The following is a 15442-nucleotide window of genomic DNA, read 5'->3' on the forward strand; positions in this document are numbered from 1 at the left end:
CAATATATAAAGACTCGAAGTTTGCAAAGAACTATTGTCCAAACACTACACAGATCACATTATTAAATGTTGCATCCATGATGATTCATGAAATGATTCACTCACCAGTAAGAAACTACAGCCCACTCCATAGGATTAATCTGGTGTTAAATGGTGAGTCAGTTAAACATCATGGAACATCAGTTCCCTTTTCAAAAGGATTTCACCACAAAGGAATACTAGAATTCAGTGGAACTTTGGCTTCCCAAATAGCTGAACACTTCTGGAAAAATCTACTTTCCATGATATCAAAGAAAATTCCAGATTTGATAAAATAGTTTAATACAGTAAGTAACAATAACTCTTTCCTCTAAGCTTGAAGAAAACCGTTCTGCTCTTTGGATTTCACAGTGTCCACAAGTCTTGGTCCTGAATATTTAAAAATATTTTTACAGTTCTGTTTTCAAGTTTCTGGATGAAATCTCACTGTAGTGACTCTTTCGTTTAACTTTGTAAGTTAGGGTTTTGGAGTATTCAGTCAGAAGTCTCTCCCAGTAACAAGAGATATCCTCCATTCGCAAGTGGTCCATGATGAACTGGCGACCTCTAGAGGCAAGAAAGACAAGCAAAGAGGATGACTACAGTTAGTGGCTTTCATACCTCAAGAACTAAGGATGAAAACTGGCTTAATGATCAGTGCATCTCTTCAAGGAATTGGAGTGCTGTGAGGGAAGGGCTAGGGATCGCTAACAGAAAATTATCTGCTCCATTAAGCTAGAGCTCTCAGGTTTCCTTGGGCATGAAGTTATGATAGTTAATTTGATTTTAAAGAGAACAGCAATAATGTTTGTAGGGAGAAACTACAGTACAGAAACCAAACCAGTCACTTGCAGCAAATGCAAGGAATTATAAGACATGGTAAGGATTAACATTTTGTGGGATAATCTTTCATCGGCAACTTTTGTACATTTGGCAGGTAGATTCAATCCCCAGATCTTAACCTCAGCACATTTCTGTGTGTTTAAGGTGTCACAGGATTTTCATTTTGATTATGTTGAAGATCCCAGTGGTGGGAGACCTTTGACACACAGGAGTAACTATGCCCTCCAGGTCTCAGAGACCGGCCTGCCAGGGCCTTGTGGGCAAACCATGCCCATCTTTCCCAGGATCAACATCAGGCACAGGAATGTTCAGCTCATGTCTTGAAACTTCCACCCACGGCTAAAAGGGAGAAGAACTGGGAGTGCATTCTTCCTTTACATCAAAAAGTCAATGCTTTTTTAATTTAAGAACTACTAAAAACCACTGATCCGCATAGTAACTTTCCCTTTCAGGAGTGGTCCTCTTTTCCAAAGCAACAAACAGTAAACGATCTCCTCTGTTCCCCTCATAATAATGCCCAACCTTATGCTGAACATTCCTTACAATTATTTGAAGGTTAGGTATATTGCATGAGAGCACATACCCAACCAGGGTGTAAGAGGTGTGTGCTGCCAAGCCGGCATAGATAAAAACTCCGGGCTCGCTGCCAGTTACAATCTCTTTGATTTATTTACAAAGTTCAAAAGAACATCTCCAGTGCTTCAAATCATGTCCGACCCAGTCGGCAAAGATGCCATGTCTGTTTTCTTTTTACTTTTTTTTGCCCAACATGCAAGTCTGCGGAAACCACGCCTCTGATTTCCTCTGTTTACAGAATGACTAGTTCCGGGCTCATCCTCCCCCCTCGCTGCCTCCTCTTCGCTGTCAGACGACAGACTACTAATTATCTCTTTCGGCTCTCTGTAAGTGCTGGTTTCTCCCCTCAGCTCTTTCCCCGTTTGCCTCTCCCTGACACAGGGTTTTGTTGGGGCGCGTTGACCTGTATACATAAGTCAGAGTCACTGAGATCATTGAATTTAAGTTAGTCATGTCCACTGATTTCAACAGGTCAGCTCAAAGTATGACTTAGAAGGAGACATATCTGAACATGATACCACACTAATACTGAAGGAAGGAATTTGGGATGGAATTTCACTGACTGTTTAAAAGGGTTCTGAATTTCATTGCCCTTGAGCCTTTGCAAGTTTTATTTTCAAAAGCTATTATGACCTCTGCCAGTCATCACAACAGCTGGTGCTCTGCAGTGGGAATAATTGCCTCATGGAAGCTACAGAAAAGTTACATATAAGGAAAACTTACCTCTTTGAAATTTCTTGGGCTACCTCGTCATTTTCTCTCACAAACTGCAGCAGCTCCCTGAAACAAAGTGGGCAAAGTTGTATAACCTCCAAGTGAATGTATCAGCAAGGATGTTCAACAAACAGCTGGTCTGGAAGCTCCCATGGTACATTGAGGTTTTGTATCTCAGTACGCAAGGAGCAGTTATTATGCCACTCCAGCTTCAGTTTCAACTTCTCACCTGACATCAGAGAGATCTGATTTGACTGGGATGTAGTGAACCCAAGGTTTCAGCTGAGGGTAGAAGAACTCCAGCCAGTCTTCCCCAACGTGAAACACCAGCGAGTCGCACAAAAAGAGATGCTTGAAGCGGAAACTGGCAGCCACACCTCGGAAGTTGAAGAGGTATCTGTATAATAAAAACAGACACCATCTTATAATATTCCCTTTCCTCCAGCAACCAATGCACTTACTTAATCATTGAACAAAACTGGGATATTAAGCTTTTGGTGAGTTTTATTCTTCTAGAGATTTAAACTTGTTTGAATAATTTACAACAATTAAATAAATGCTTGCACGCTCTTTAAAGATCTGATCATTGTTCAAGCAGGACTAGATCAAAGTTAGCCAACAAGGTGCCTGTCAGACATAGTTGGACTACAACTCCCATCACCCCCAGCCAGTGGGGCCAATGGGGTCAGAGTTGATGGGAATTGTAGTCCAATGTCTGAAGGGCATCTCCGAAGATCTGTTAGGTCTCCTTCATATAGTTCTATGAGAAGGGCATGGCTTTTCTTCCTCAACTTGGTTATGCACTACATTGATTGCTTTACAGAAGGGTCATATGGGAAGAACATTTGACGCTTGCCACAGAGTATCAAAAGACAAATACGGCAAATCTAAACTTCCACAACCACAGTTGCTCCATCTATGGCAGTGCCTCCCAAATTTGGGTTTCCAAGTGTTTTTTCAGACTACAATTCCCATCATCCCTGACCACTGGTCCTGCTAGATAGAGATGATGGAAATTGTAGTCCAAAAACAAGCTGGAGACCCAAGTTTGGGAAATAGTGATCTATGGTGTTGGTTTGCATTTTGGTTTCAATCCTGGCCCTTATAGTGAGTTCCTATAAATAAATAGTCTACAAGAGTACACTTATCTAAAAAATACTTTAGATAAAAACACAACAGTGCCTGAACATTAGTTGCCAAAGTTTTTGTCCTTAAAAGTCAGGGAGATGGCAGGATGCAGCATCAAAACACAAATGCAGAAGTTACTCTGCTTAAAAAAACCTCCATGCCAGAATCCATAATTTCTATTCCAGGCACCATTCTGCTCTTCCCAAAAGACCTCAGGGAAGTCATTTAACACACTAGTATTGCAGGATCATCATCTACATGTGGCACTGAAATATCTCACAGAGATACTCAAGGGACCGGAGATGAGAGTGACTTCGGTTTGCTTTACCAGAAGAGCTGCTGATATTCCACAGAGTATAATCATATCAGCTACTTATTATCCTTAGTAGCACCCAGGAGATATCGTGGTTCTTTGGGATTCCTTGAATGCCTTCCTTAAATTACAATAACTAACACAACTGTGTGACAGAAAGTTTTCATAAGGGTGGAGCGGACAAGCAATTCTCTAAGGCACAAACAGAATGCATATATTCCTGCTTGTGAAACAATTCAGGGTAAGGCAAAAGGTGCCAATAGCAGCAGCATGAAGATAGGAGTAAATGCCTTGTCTTGCAACTAATGGTTAATTGAACATCTTTATGGTCTTAAGACTTTTCCAGTATCTATTTTAACATAAAGCAAGATAGATAGATGAAAACAGTCCCAATAAATTCTAGACGGACAGTTCAATCCTGCACATGTCTACTCAGAAGTAAATTCTATTATGTTCAATGGACTTTCCTGATGTATTTATGTATAGAATTGCAGCCTGACTGAGTTACTTACTTGTATTTACAGTGGTCTGTTAGTGCAATTTCCTTAGCTGGTGGTTTCCCAAGAGTGTCCTTTAAGAACAATATATACATATATATTTATTTTAAATTGTTGTTATATATCATCTACCTACTGACTACAACCAAAGTGAAACACCATAAGCACAAGTACAGTTTCTCTGTTAGATTTATTTTCAGAAGGCACAAAATTAGAGTCCCTGTTCCTAAGGAAATCTAAATAAACCTGGAACCTATCACAGAAAATGTAATAGTCCAAATATTTCTAAGGATGCAGTCCTGTACACGTTTACTTAGAAGTAAGCCTTGTTGAACTCACCTGGGTTTACTTCTAAGTAAACATGCACAGGCTTAAGGTACCTATTAAATTTTTTTTTTTTAAGATTGCAAAAAGCAGTGGTTTCTCCTAATCCATTTTCTTGTCATGTGTATATCTGAACCTTCATACTTATTTTAGTGCCAGTCCAAAGTCCTCTTGTCATATGTTCCTTACAAAGAGGCTGGAGCTGCATAATGTTTCCTCACAATGCAGAGCAGTGGGTAGGTCAGTTACAAGCTCATTGGATCATTAAGGTTCACAGCAAACCGTCACCTTCATCTAAGTGACAATTCCACTACAGTCCTGGTTATTTCCTCTTCTGCACCTTGAAATGCAATACAGATATTTAAGTGGAGAAGTTCCAAATTACATCCTATAGAACATGCCACTCAGTCACAACATAACTAGAGGATGGCAGAGAGACACAACTGGCAAGCCACAAAATAAAACCAGAGCACGAGAATGATTAGTTATGTCATAAGGTAAATGCCAAACCAAGCATCTCAATGAAAATCAAATCAGCCAACAAGCTATGGGACGCTCAACCAAAAAAGAATCAGAATTTGCCTATCTGACACATTCCTATTGGGTAGGGTTGCCATATTTTAAAAAGTGAAAATCCGGACACAAAAGTTGTGCTGGAAGCCACTCAGAGTGGCTGGGGAAACCCAGCCAGAAGGGCAGGGTATAAATAATAAAATTGTTGTTGTTGTTGAGCTTTACCCAGATGCTGCTTCTGACTGCAGTATTCTGGCTATGTCCAGAATTTCAGACGTATGGCAACCCTGCTCCTGGGGCACAACCAATAAATTAAGGCAATGCTTAAGATTAGTCACCCCTTAAGATTTCACACTTCCTCCTCAGCCACACACCCACTTCCCAAGCTCCACCCCTCACCAGCCTCCCTCTGCACCCTCCTTGAGTTCTTTTCCCTGCCTGGAATGTCCTTGAACTTTCAAAATGCTCCCCCCCCCCACCACGGATGGATGGAGGATAGGGAAGACATTGCGAGGGTGTGCAGGAGCAAGTCCAGTCACATTTCTTCCTTTGCCTACTTTTTCCTTTGGCCCTAACATGTGGCCCCTTGAAAGCTGCCCAGAAGGGAATGTGGCCCTCAGTCTGGAAAGCATTCCCCACCCGTGTCTTAAGACAATGTATCTTCCCTCGCACACTCTCCCAGAACAAGTGTGTGACATTAGGCTTCATAATTAAATCAAAAACATGAATCCAGGGCTCTGGCTGCATGATGCACCAATGTCTTACTGCCATAAATGTAGTTCCCAGCACCTAATTTAAACATGACACTACTTACGAATAAGTTAAGTTTTTCCTTTCCTTTTCACATATCCAATGGCACTTTTACACTGGGCTCCCGGGAGAACTAACAAGTACGTAGTCAACAGGAGACATTTCCCCCCCTCCTTTCAATTCATATTTATTGTTGAAGTGAGGTTCTTAACCTGTGCTAGTGTTGGCAAGTATGGAACCACGGAGGGGTCATTATTCCAGGATATCAGTGTGTGCTCTTATGAATGTGTCCTGAAAAACAGGGGCTCTCTTCCTGCTGAAGCCAGACTTTGAAACAACAGAACACCCCTTTTCTAAGAGAAAGGAAAGAGCTGCCTTCAAGAGTAATTACTTTTTCGGATTTCCAGGCTTGGTTCTTCGTGTACTCTGCGTCAACAAGGTCTGGATTTTCTCGAGAAAGAAGAATGAGGGGATCCCGCTCTGAACTTGTCCTACCAGTGAAACCACACATAAATCTGTTAAACAATGTTCTCCATGGAAGACAAACTTATCTAATTTACTGATATGCCGCAGGAACGATGGTAGGAAGCTGAGCTCCATCAATAATTAGATGAATACATAACACATCATTGCAGATATAAGCGGGTGTGAGGAATGTTTACCCCTCCAGATGTTGCTGGACTACAACTCCCATCATCCAGACCACTGACCATGCTCATTGGGGCTGATGGGAACTCTAGTCCAACATCTGGAAAGCCACAGGTTCTCCACCCCTGAGATACAGGCGATCTAGAATGTATTTTTGCTTCTTTACTGCATCCAAACACACACAAAAAACCCACAAGCCATCCTGTCATCAAGAAAGTATGAAAGTTCTGTTTGAATATAATAAAGCAGAGAAGGAACATGAACAAGAAGTGCAGGAAACTAGCATTTCCACCACCTCAGCAAAGCCTAAGCTGCTCTGTATCTTGTATATGTAAATCATTTGGGGGTCTTTTGTTATGAGTATGTTTTGAGTAAAATATTTGGAACAGTGGCTGCACACTAATAGTTACCCGAATGCAGGAAAGACAATCAACAATTGAGAATGTTAGTACATAGTACAGCTGTTTTGTGACTCCCTGGAAAAGACCCTGAAGCTGGGAAAGGTTGAGGGCACAAGGAGAAGGGGACGACAAAGGACGAGATGGTTGGACAGTGTTCTCAAAGCTACCAGCACAAGTTTGGCTAAACTGTGGGAGGCAGTGGAAGACAGGAGTGCCTGGCGTGCTCTGGTCCATGGGGGCACGAAGAGTCGGACACGACTAAACGACTAAACAACAACAACAACAGCTGTTTTACTAGGTAACAATCGGCCTGTTCTGAACTGAAAATATCAACCCCTGTTGAGAATGTGTCAGAGGCCTGTTTATATCATTTGTAAACATTGAATCTTCCTGAGCAACACAGTACATAGCCCATGTCTTGTTAATGCCCTGGTTTTATCACTATACAAATCATCAGTAGTATATCAGTGTTAGGAAGTGGGAACGGAGCTAACCCACCTGGACCCTCGGAAATAGGCTTTCGAAATTTTCTTCTTCCAGGGCCATTTTTCTGCAGAGCTAAGGAGAGTTTGATCAGTACATGATGTTAAAAACATGGACATATAACACCTTAGTAAGAGAAGCAAAGAAATCCATCCTATTTCTCTGAATCCCTTCTTTGGTTTTAGGTTAAGTAACCTCAACTAAACAAACTCTGCTCCATGCTATAAGTTGCATCACCCATTATTCTAGCAAGGCATTTTACCATTTGATCAATGTGCCACTTCTTTTACATCTAAAATTGATGACACTGGAGAGAAACTGGTCAGTTTGTGTCATATTTGGGAATCAATGTATTTATTTCCATCACTGCAGGATGTTCTAGAAAGCAACGATGGCAGCCTCTATGCCATTAAAGGCTGTGAAAAAGAGGAGATGTTAGCAAGTTCGAGTTGCTATACAGAGAAGCTGAAGTTCCCCTTAATAGACACTCACAAAAATACCAAAACTCTTGCATCTTACTGTTGGATGTCTGCAAAGTCATCGCTGCCCCATATGCTAACTCCTGTTTGGATTTCCACCAATTTGGCTTGTTTAAAGCCCCCCAAATTAGCAGTGCAATCCCATACATGTGTACTTAGAGGTTAGTCCCATTGGATTTGATGGAGCTTACTCGCAGGTAAGTGGGTATAGGGCCCCAGCCTCAGCTAGCTTAGATGTGCCTCACAACTTACAAAGCTTGTGGATCCCTGCCAGTTCTGATGTCATGCAAACTTCCATCTTACAAAGTATGATTGATTTCTTAGGAAACGCACTTCAGACTGCGGAGTGAAGCTCCACAAAACAAGCTTCATCCTTCTCTCCAGAAACATACCTTTTGAGGCTCTCTCTCATTAGATCCCAACGTCCTAAGCCTGTTGGATAAATTGGCCAAACAGCTGGCCCGCCTTCCCAAAATGTCCAAGCAGGGTACATAATATCATAGTATTCCAACGTCTTTCAGAAAATAGAGAGACAGAAGCACATTAGTTCCTGCAAAATATCTCCGTGATGCAAGATATTCAAATAAGCGTATTAGCTGTCCCCTCCAAGTATGACCAAGGAGTTGTCCACTCTCTCTCTCACCTTACTGAAGGAGAAGATGGGTATCTTTGGTTTCATCCACTTGGGCACTTGGGGGTAGTCTCGCACATTGATCACCATCTCCATATCCGGGAGGTTGTTAATGATCTCAAGGATGAAGTGTTCAACCCCACTGCACCTGTGGATATCAATACGGGCAAGGGGTGGCCTTGAGAATTACTCATACCAGGTGAGACCTGTAAGAAAATGAAGTCCCAGCCATGCCTTCATTGATCATCCTCCATTTCATTTCCCTTCCTACTCAGTTTTCAGATTTTGCCTGCAAAAGAAAGTTAGTGTGCTATGGCCACTAACTAACACGTACTAACGTATTTTGTGGAGCTGGCTTCAAGCACCAAGCCTGTTGGCACACCAACTCTGTGTTACAAAGATGTCTGAAAACATGGCGTGAAGGCTGGCAACATCAACCCTGCTGTGTGGGAATCCCTTGCAGACAACTGTAGTGCCTGAAGACAGAGAGTCAGGTCATGTATTCACAGCAGTGACCAGAGGAGAAATGACTGCTGGGAGAAGAGCAGAGAGAAGAAATGCCATGGTGCATCTGCAGCAGGATAACTGGATGCTTTCATCTGCCCCAGCTGCAATGAAACATGTCTCTCTCGTATTGGTCTCTACAGTAACTCCAACAGGTAGACTTTAACCCCGATGGCACACTCTTTCAATTGTGTCATGAAACAGACAGATGCCAAAATTTGTACTTATGCAAATATTCGGGTTTTATTCAGTTTTTATTGAAGTAAATGTCCCTACTGATTTATTGTAATGGAACCTCAAAGCAGTTTCCCCCATGTCTGCCAATATCATCTCCTTGTGCATGGGTAGTGCCATTTTGGCTACCTAAGGGTGAACCCTTGAAAATTTTATAGACAATGTTGATGGAATTACTTGTCCATATGTTAGGACTCTGTGCTGTAAGGACACAGTTACAGTATAACTTAAACTCAGTTATATTGTGAAAATAAGCTCGAAAAGATTCAGAGAACTACCCGCATGAGATGGGAGGGATGCACCAGTGTTAAGTGTTTGAGTTAAGAGTCAATAAGTCCTGAGCTTGAGCCTCACCCACAAACTTACCGGGTGGCCCCAAGCAAGAAACTCCCCATCTCTCATTATCCCCTTCAGCAGTCTTCCTCTGCCTCACATTTGCACTTATAGAGCTTCGCACAATTCAACAGAGGAAAAATTATACTAACTGGATATGGAGGGATGCTGTAAGGATTAATGAGAGTATATGTATAGCATTTTTCTATCACTGATAGTGTTCAACTGCATGTTACTCAGAGTAGACCCACTAAAATTAATGAATGTGACTAAGTTTGTCCCCTTTTCAATGGGCCTACTCTGTGTAAAACTTTGTTGACTCCCACCCATTTTTGTATTACTCCTTCCCCCAAGAACTACAGGTTCTCCTCCCTCACCTGCACTTTTATCCTCCCCGTATGGTAGGTTATGTCTTCTAGTTGAGTCTTGCTGTTGTGTGAGGATTTGAACATAGGTCTCACCAACCCTAGTCAAGCACCCAAACCACTACACCGCACTGAAGGTAAAGTGTCCGTGTCTTGGAGACCAAGACTTGAATGAAGGCACACCACACAAGCAGCAGAGATAGCGAAGGAAAGAGTCGGTTGAATGCAAGGCAATTGATAAAAGGCTAATGGGGTCTCTCTAGATAGACTTGAAGGGAAACACCAAGCAGAGGACAGAGAAAGGCTTTTATACCCATAGGAACAGCATGACCACACAAAAAGCCCAGGGACTGAAATGAAACAAGAAAGCAATAGGGACACATTGCAATGCTGGTGTTGTTTGCTTTTTACTATGACTATAAACCAAGCTGGGCGCAGACACAAGCTCCTTCTGACACCCAAACAACTGTTTTTATACAACTCAGCATTATTCCATTATCCTTGCTCCCAAGAGGCATTTATTGCCGATTTCTTTCAGCTTCTAACCCGCATCACCCCCTCGTACAACTAAAGTGCCATGTCAATATTGATTTCTCACAAAAGCAAATGCAATTTCTACATTTCAGGCAAAGCAATGCCTCATCAGTTTCTTCCTCTTACACTGGAATTTAGCCCTTTCAAATGTTTTCTGCTCAGTGACCCATAGGTTAAGGAGGCTAGGGAGATTTTCCTGTTTCTCTCTCTCTCTCTGATACATTCCGTATTGCTCTCACCTTGCAGGGAACATGCAATCATGTTCACGGTACAACTTCTTCTCAATGATCTGGTAGTGCGCCCCAAGCCTTCGACTGATTGCTTCTGACAGCAGCTCCTCGGAGATCCCCTCTCGGAAGGGAGCCAAGTCCTGTTCCCTAACTCTAAGGGAAGAAAGATTCCACCCATCATTAAACACATTAAGGAAAATTAGTATAACAGCTAAGTCATTCCAGGAAGGGATTTTAGCATGGGATGGTTCAATACAATCACTTTAGTAGAATATTGAACTTGTTGCCTTGCACAGAGAGAGAAGGAGCTGAAACAGGGAGCTACTTTCAACTATTAACACCATTGGGTCCACCGAGTAACAATATTACTATATTTCCAACAAAGACGCTATACTTCCTCTCTACTTTTGGTCAATAGATACACACAAATAATCAGAACCTATTTTTAATGACCCTGTGTCATTAAATATTAAATACTGTATAGGAATTAATATAGGAATATTAATTCAATTCTGTGTTGAGGGGGATTTTTCTGTGTTATAGTTGTTATTTATTAAACTGCTATACCATCCTTTATCTGATTGACTGTGGATTGACATTTTAAGGTGCTATATTTCAAGCTGATATTCTGTTGTGTTTAGTGCTTTATCACTGCGAGGCTCTGTCATCTGCAACAAGCGATTCATAAACAGGTGGTGGTGGTTACGATGTTAAATATTACTATTTCAAGACAGCACAAGTTCCAACTAGACATGCCATGCAGTTAGCAACTGTGTGAACGAATTGCATGTGCAAAAATTGTTAAAAGCCAGTGGCAGGTGAGGTGCTAATCCAGACTGGGACCTGAGATGGATTAACCCTCGAATCAATTCTCAATCTCAAGCAGGGCACCACTCATGCTATTTATTCTTTAAAAGAAACCGTCACAATTATTAACTGTGTAAATGGTGTCAGGTCTGATTTGGCACACATCATCTGCTTCCCAATAACGAGGTTGTTGCAAATGATCCCCAATAACATGAGGTGCTTATAATTCAGCATACTTAGGGTAACACCTTCAACCTAGAGTTGGTGAGTTATATCACACTGTAAGTATTAATAGGATTGTGAGAGATGCTGGCCCCTTACCTTTGATGACAGCTGCAGTTTGCCTGCATACATGGTTTGTAGTTCTCCACAGCTCTGTCTATCTGAACCAGGAATTTGCTCCATTTTGTATCTGAAAGATACAAAAGGAGGGTTAAATTCTGGCCAATCTGACACAATCATCAAGAGGTCCCACTGCCCACCCACACAGGATAAAGGTGCCAAGATTGGCCAAGGCTTTGTCCTGTGTGTTGAGAATGAATCTGGATCCAGCCTCCTGTTCAGTGACTTAACCACAGCACCTTCAGGGAAAATACTCTGAACCCCTTGTGGGGGGACCTGGCCAAATTCCCCCACCATTTATTTGCCCTCCAGAACTTCTCAACACTCCCCTGAATGTATAATGGTATTTCCTTGCTGAATCCCTTCTCAAAGAGTTGCATTTCTCAGTAACGAGTATTGGTCAACTTTCTTGTATCATTAATTTATACTGCCCTGAACTCTTTGGAGGAAGGGAAGGATTTTATTGTATATTTATTTAATTCTATTTCCTTTCAGCCTTTCTTCTGTCATGGAACTGAAGGTGGTGCATGTTGCTCCCAGGAGGCCACCCATCCAGGCACTAACCAGGCCTAGATCTGTTTAGCTTCAGCAAGGTGGTAACCTCATGGACCTTCAGATCAGCAACAATGTGGGAGGTTGAGGGTCTTGGTTTTGTAGCTTTCTGTTATCACATTTCCACATGAGACTGGTGTAGTGGCAGGCTTGTTTCTGAGACCTAATCTAGTTAAGAAAGGGTAGCCTGTCTTACAGGAAATCTGCTTTAAACCCAGAAACCCAGCTTCAGCAACATAAAAAAGTTACAATCCTTGAATATCAGTCAGGTGCTGCTTCCTTGTCTTTTCAGTGCCTACCAAGGACCTTCCTCTGTCAACGAGCCTTTTAGGTTGATATTTCGCCCAATCTGCGAAGTGAAGTTGTTGTGTTCTTTAAAAAAAATGCTGCTGTTCAATTCATGCACATCCTTCCATTTCTAGACCAGATTGCCTGACTGAGATGCATGGATTGGAACTTTGGAAGAGAATGCCAGGCCCCACAAAGAGTCTGCTATCACCAGCAGAAGAGGACTGTGTAACATGTCACAAGTTTTGACATTTTAATGATGCAAGAGCAACTTTATCCTTACCCCCAAATGTTTGAAGAAAACAGTGCACTCCAAGAGTGTCTAAAATTGGGACACTCATTTCATTTTGCCTGCAGGTCCGCTTTGCCATTACTCTGGCAGGAGGGGGGTGGGGACACAAGTTCCAAGACAAAGACGACCCCCATGTGTTTAAGGGTATGAGTTTCATCAGGGCCTTCCTTCCTTCCTTCTCTCCTTCTCTCTCTCTCTCTCTCTCTCTCTCTCTCTCTCTCACACACACACACACACACTTAATATTTTAAGTTGGGTAAATCAGTTCCTGTTTGCTGAGCAGTACTGTACTGCCCCCACCAGCAGCCGCAGAAGCACTTCTTGAGCAGTTAAGCAGGGAAGTTCTCGGAGACTTCAGAATTTCTGCGGGACAAAGAGAAGGGAGCCACTTAGGAAGTATCAGTTTTGCCTTTGGGCACGCATCGCTCCATGTGGCCAGAACCAGGACCGGAGGCAACGATCCAAGATTGCAAGACCCTTCTACGCCGGTGTTTATAGGTCTCTCTCTCTCTCTCTCTCTCTCTCTCTCTCTCTCTCTCTCACACACACACACACACACACACACACACACACACACACACACAGCAGCCTACTGTTAACAAAGCTGTAACAACGAGAAGCAAGGACAAGAAAGCGGCGCGCCGGGGCTGCGCACATGCCAACGGGGGGCGCGACCCCCCTGCAAAGCAGGATCCCGGCGGCATTTACTCCAGACTCACCAGCCGAGCTCTTTCCCCAGCACAGAACAAACAGAAACAGGCTTGCAACTTGTAGCAGCCGCGGATGCTCCATCGTGCCAGCTCCAGCCACAGCGCTTGCGCAGCACCATCAAAAGCTCCGGCGCTCCATTAGGAAGGTTTCATTGAGCTACGGAAAGGACGGAACCTCTGGTCTCACAGCGCCTCGAGCCCTTAACTACGCAGGCGCGAAAATTACGTCCCTGCTGTGCCGCTCTGATTTATGGGGCTTGTAGTTTATCATCGGCGAGTAGCAGTACACAGTTACATGTCTACGCGGAAGTAAGCCTCTTGGAAAAGTCAGTGTGGGCAGCATTGCGCCCTAGATGTCTCTGACGCGTTTGCACGACTGCAAATATCCCGATGCGCATTTACGCCCCCCCATTGAACTCAATGGGCTTGCTTGCGAGTAGTCAATATGCACAAAAGTAGGCGTGAACAATAAGATAAGGCTCTCTTATCTGGGGCCACGACCACTTCGGAAGACCTACTGGAACCACCAGATCTGAGATCTTCGGGGGGCGGGCGGAGCATTACAGAAATTGTTTATTTTTAAAAAAATACAATATCTGGATGGAAACCTTATTAATGCGCTTCCCGTTGTCCGACCAGCAGGATGATTCTGTCCTCTGACGGAGCCCAACGGAGAAGGAACGAGGCCTGTGCAAATCAGCCTTATGCAACCCAATCTTTTGACTTGCAACCGCTGTTTACTTGCAACTAACTGATCGCTCTGGGTTCAATGGTGCTTAATGTACGTAAGACGGCGGCTTCCCCGAGCTCCGTAAGGAAGCCGGCAAGCCGTTCCAGTAGCATCGGAGCGGCGGTGGGCTCAGACTTGCTGTCCTCGTCGCTAGCGCGATCAAACGGGTCAACCAATGCCGTTTCCCGTGCGCAGAGGCACGTCGGAGCGCGGAACTCTCCCAGGCGCGTGTCTTCGGCGCTCCTTCTCAAAGGGAATCCTGAACGCTAGGCACCGTGGGCCACACTTGACATTCAGTACTCTGTAAAAAAAGGTGAATGCTAAGATGCTCCATACGAGGAAAAACGAGGATCAGGGACTAAAATGTGCTTTAAAAATAGAATGCTCAGAAGGCACTAAAACAAGGCCCTGCACCTAGCCCACCTCACAGGGTTACGGTAAAACCGATAGTTGGTGGGGGAAAGCCATGTATGCTGCTCTGCAGAATTGTCCCAATGAGGCCAAAAAGGGGGAAAGAGAGAGAGAGATTTAAGGCTACCTAAGGCTACAACTGTACCATTGGCCTAAGTGGCACTTCTGAGTAAACGTTTAAATATTGAAACAAAATAAAATAAATAAAATAAATTCTTCCAGTAGCACCTTAGAGACCAACTCAATTAGTTATTGGTATGAGCTTTCATGTGCATGCACACTTCTTCAAATACACTGAAACAGAAGTCACCAGACCCAATATTGGAAAGCAATACTGGTACATATATATATATATATATATATATATATATATATATATATATATGTTTTCGTAGATTTTCACGGGTACAGGAATGCAGGTTTTGGTGTCCTCGGGTGTCTTCCCGTGTAAAAGTTGGGGTGTCTAGGCGACGTTTCGACGAGGTCTCACTCGAAGAGAAACACCCCCCAAAGAAACACCCCCCAAAAACCAAGACACAGAAGAAAACAATGGCATGGCCCTCCTTCCTTATATCAAGGGCACTACAGATAAAATTAGCAAAATCCTCCATAAACACAATATCAAAACAGCCTTCTGCACCAACCAAAAAAATAGCCAATATCCTCAGAAACCCCAAGGATAAAATCCAGTTGGAAAACCAAGGGGTCTATGAAATACCCTGCAAAGTCTGCCCAGCCACGTACATTGGACAAACTAACAGACGAATAAATGCACGTATCGCAGAACACAAG

At 43.1% G+C, this 15442-nt stretch overlaps 1 protein-coding gene across 1 annotated transcript; it reads right to left on the reverse strand.

Annotated features, from left to right (window-relative positions):
* Positions 1–304: 304 nt before the first annotated feature.
* On the reverse strand, positions 305–13710 carry POGLUT1 (protein O-glucosyltransferase 1). Its single transcript, XM_028726885.2, has 11 exons — positions 13519–13710; positions 11647–11737; positions 10528–10671; positions 8331–8466; positions 8080–8201; positions 7224–7283; positions 6068–6167; positions 4105–4163; positions 2381–2548; positions 2161–2217; positions 305–585 (listed from the first exon to the last, which is right to left on the reverse strand). The coding sequence occupies exons 1-11, from the start codon at positions 13589–13591 to the stop codon at positions 429–431; spliced, it is 1167 nt and encodes a 388-aa protein (XP_028582718.2). The 5' UTR covers positions 13592–13710; the 3' UTR covers positions 305–428.
* Between the last annotated feature and the right edge of the window lie 1732 nt (positions 13711–15442).

Source organism: Podarcis muralis, chromosome 4 (assembly GCF_964188315.1).
Source record: "Podarcis muralis chromosome 4, rPodMur119.hap1.1, whole genome shotgun sequence".
NCBI classification, from domain to species: Eukaryota; Metazoa; Chordata; class Lepidosauria; order Squamata; family Lacertidae; genus Podarcis; species Podarcis muralis.

Excerpts from the sequence above, each read along its gene's own strand:
- POGLUT1 (XM_028726885.2), bottom strand. The coding sequence starts at position 13,591 with ATGGAGCATCCGCGGCTGCTACAAGTTGCAAGCCTGTTTCTGTTTGTT. Across the intron at positions 10,672-11,646 it reads AACTGCAGCTGTCATCAAAG|AGTTAGGGAACAGGACTTGG; the intron begins GTAAGGGGCCAG and ends TTCTTCCCTTAG. Across the intron at positions 586-2,160 it reads GCCCAAGAAATTTCAAAGAG|AGGTCGCCAGTTCATCATGG; the intron begins GTAAGTTTTCCT and ends TCTTGCCTCTAG.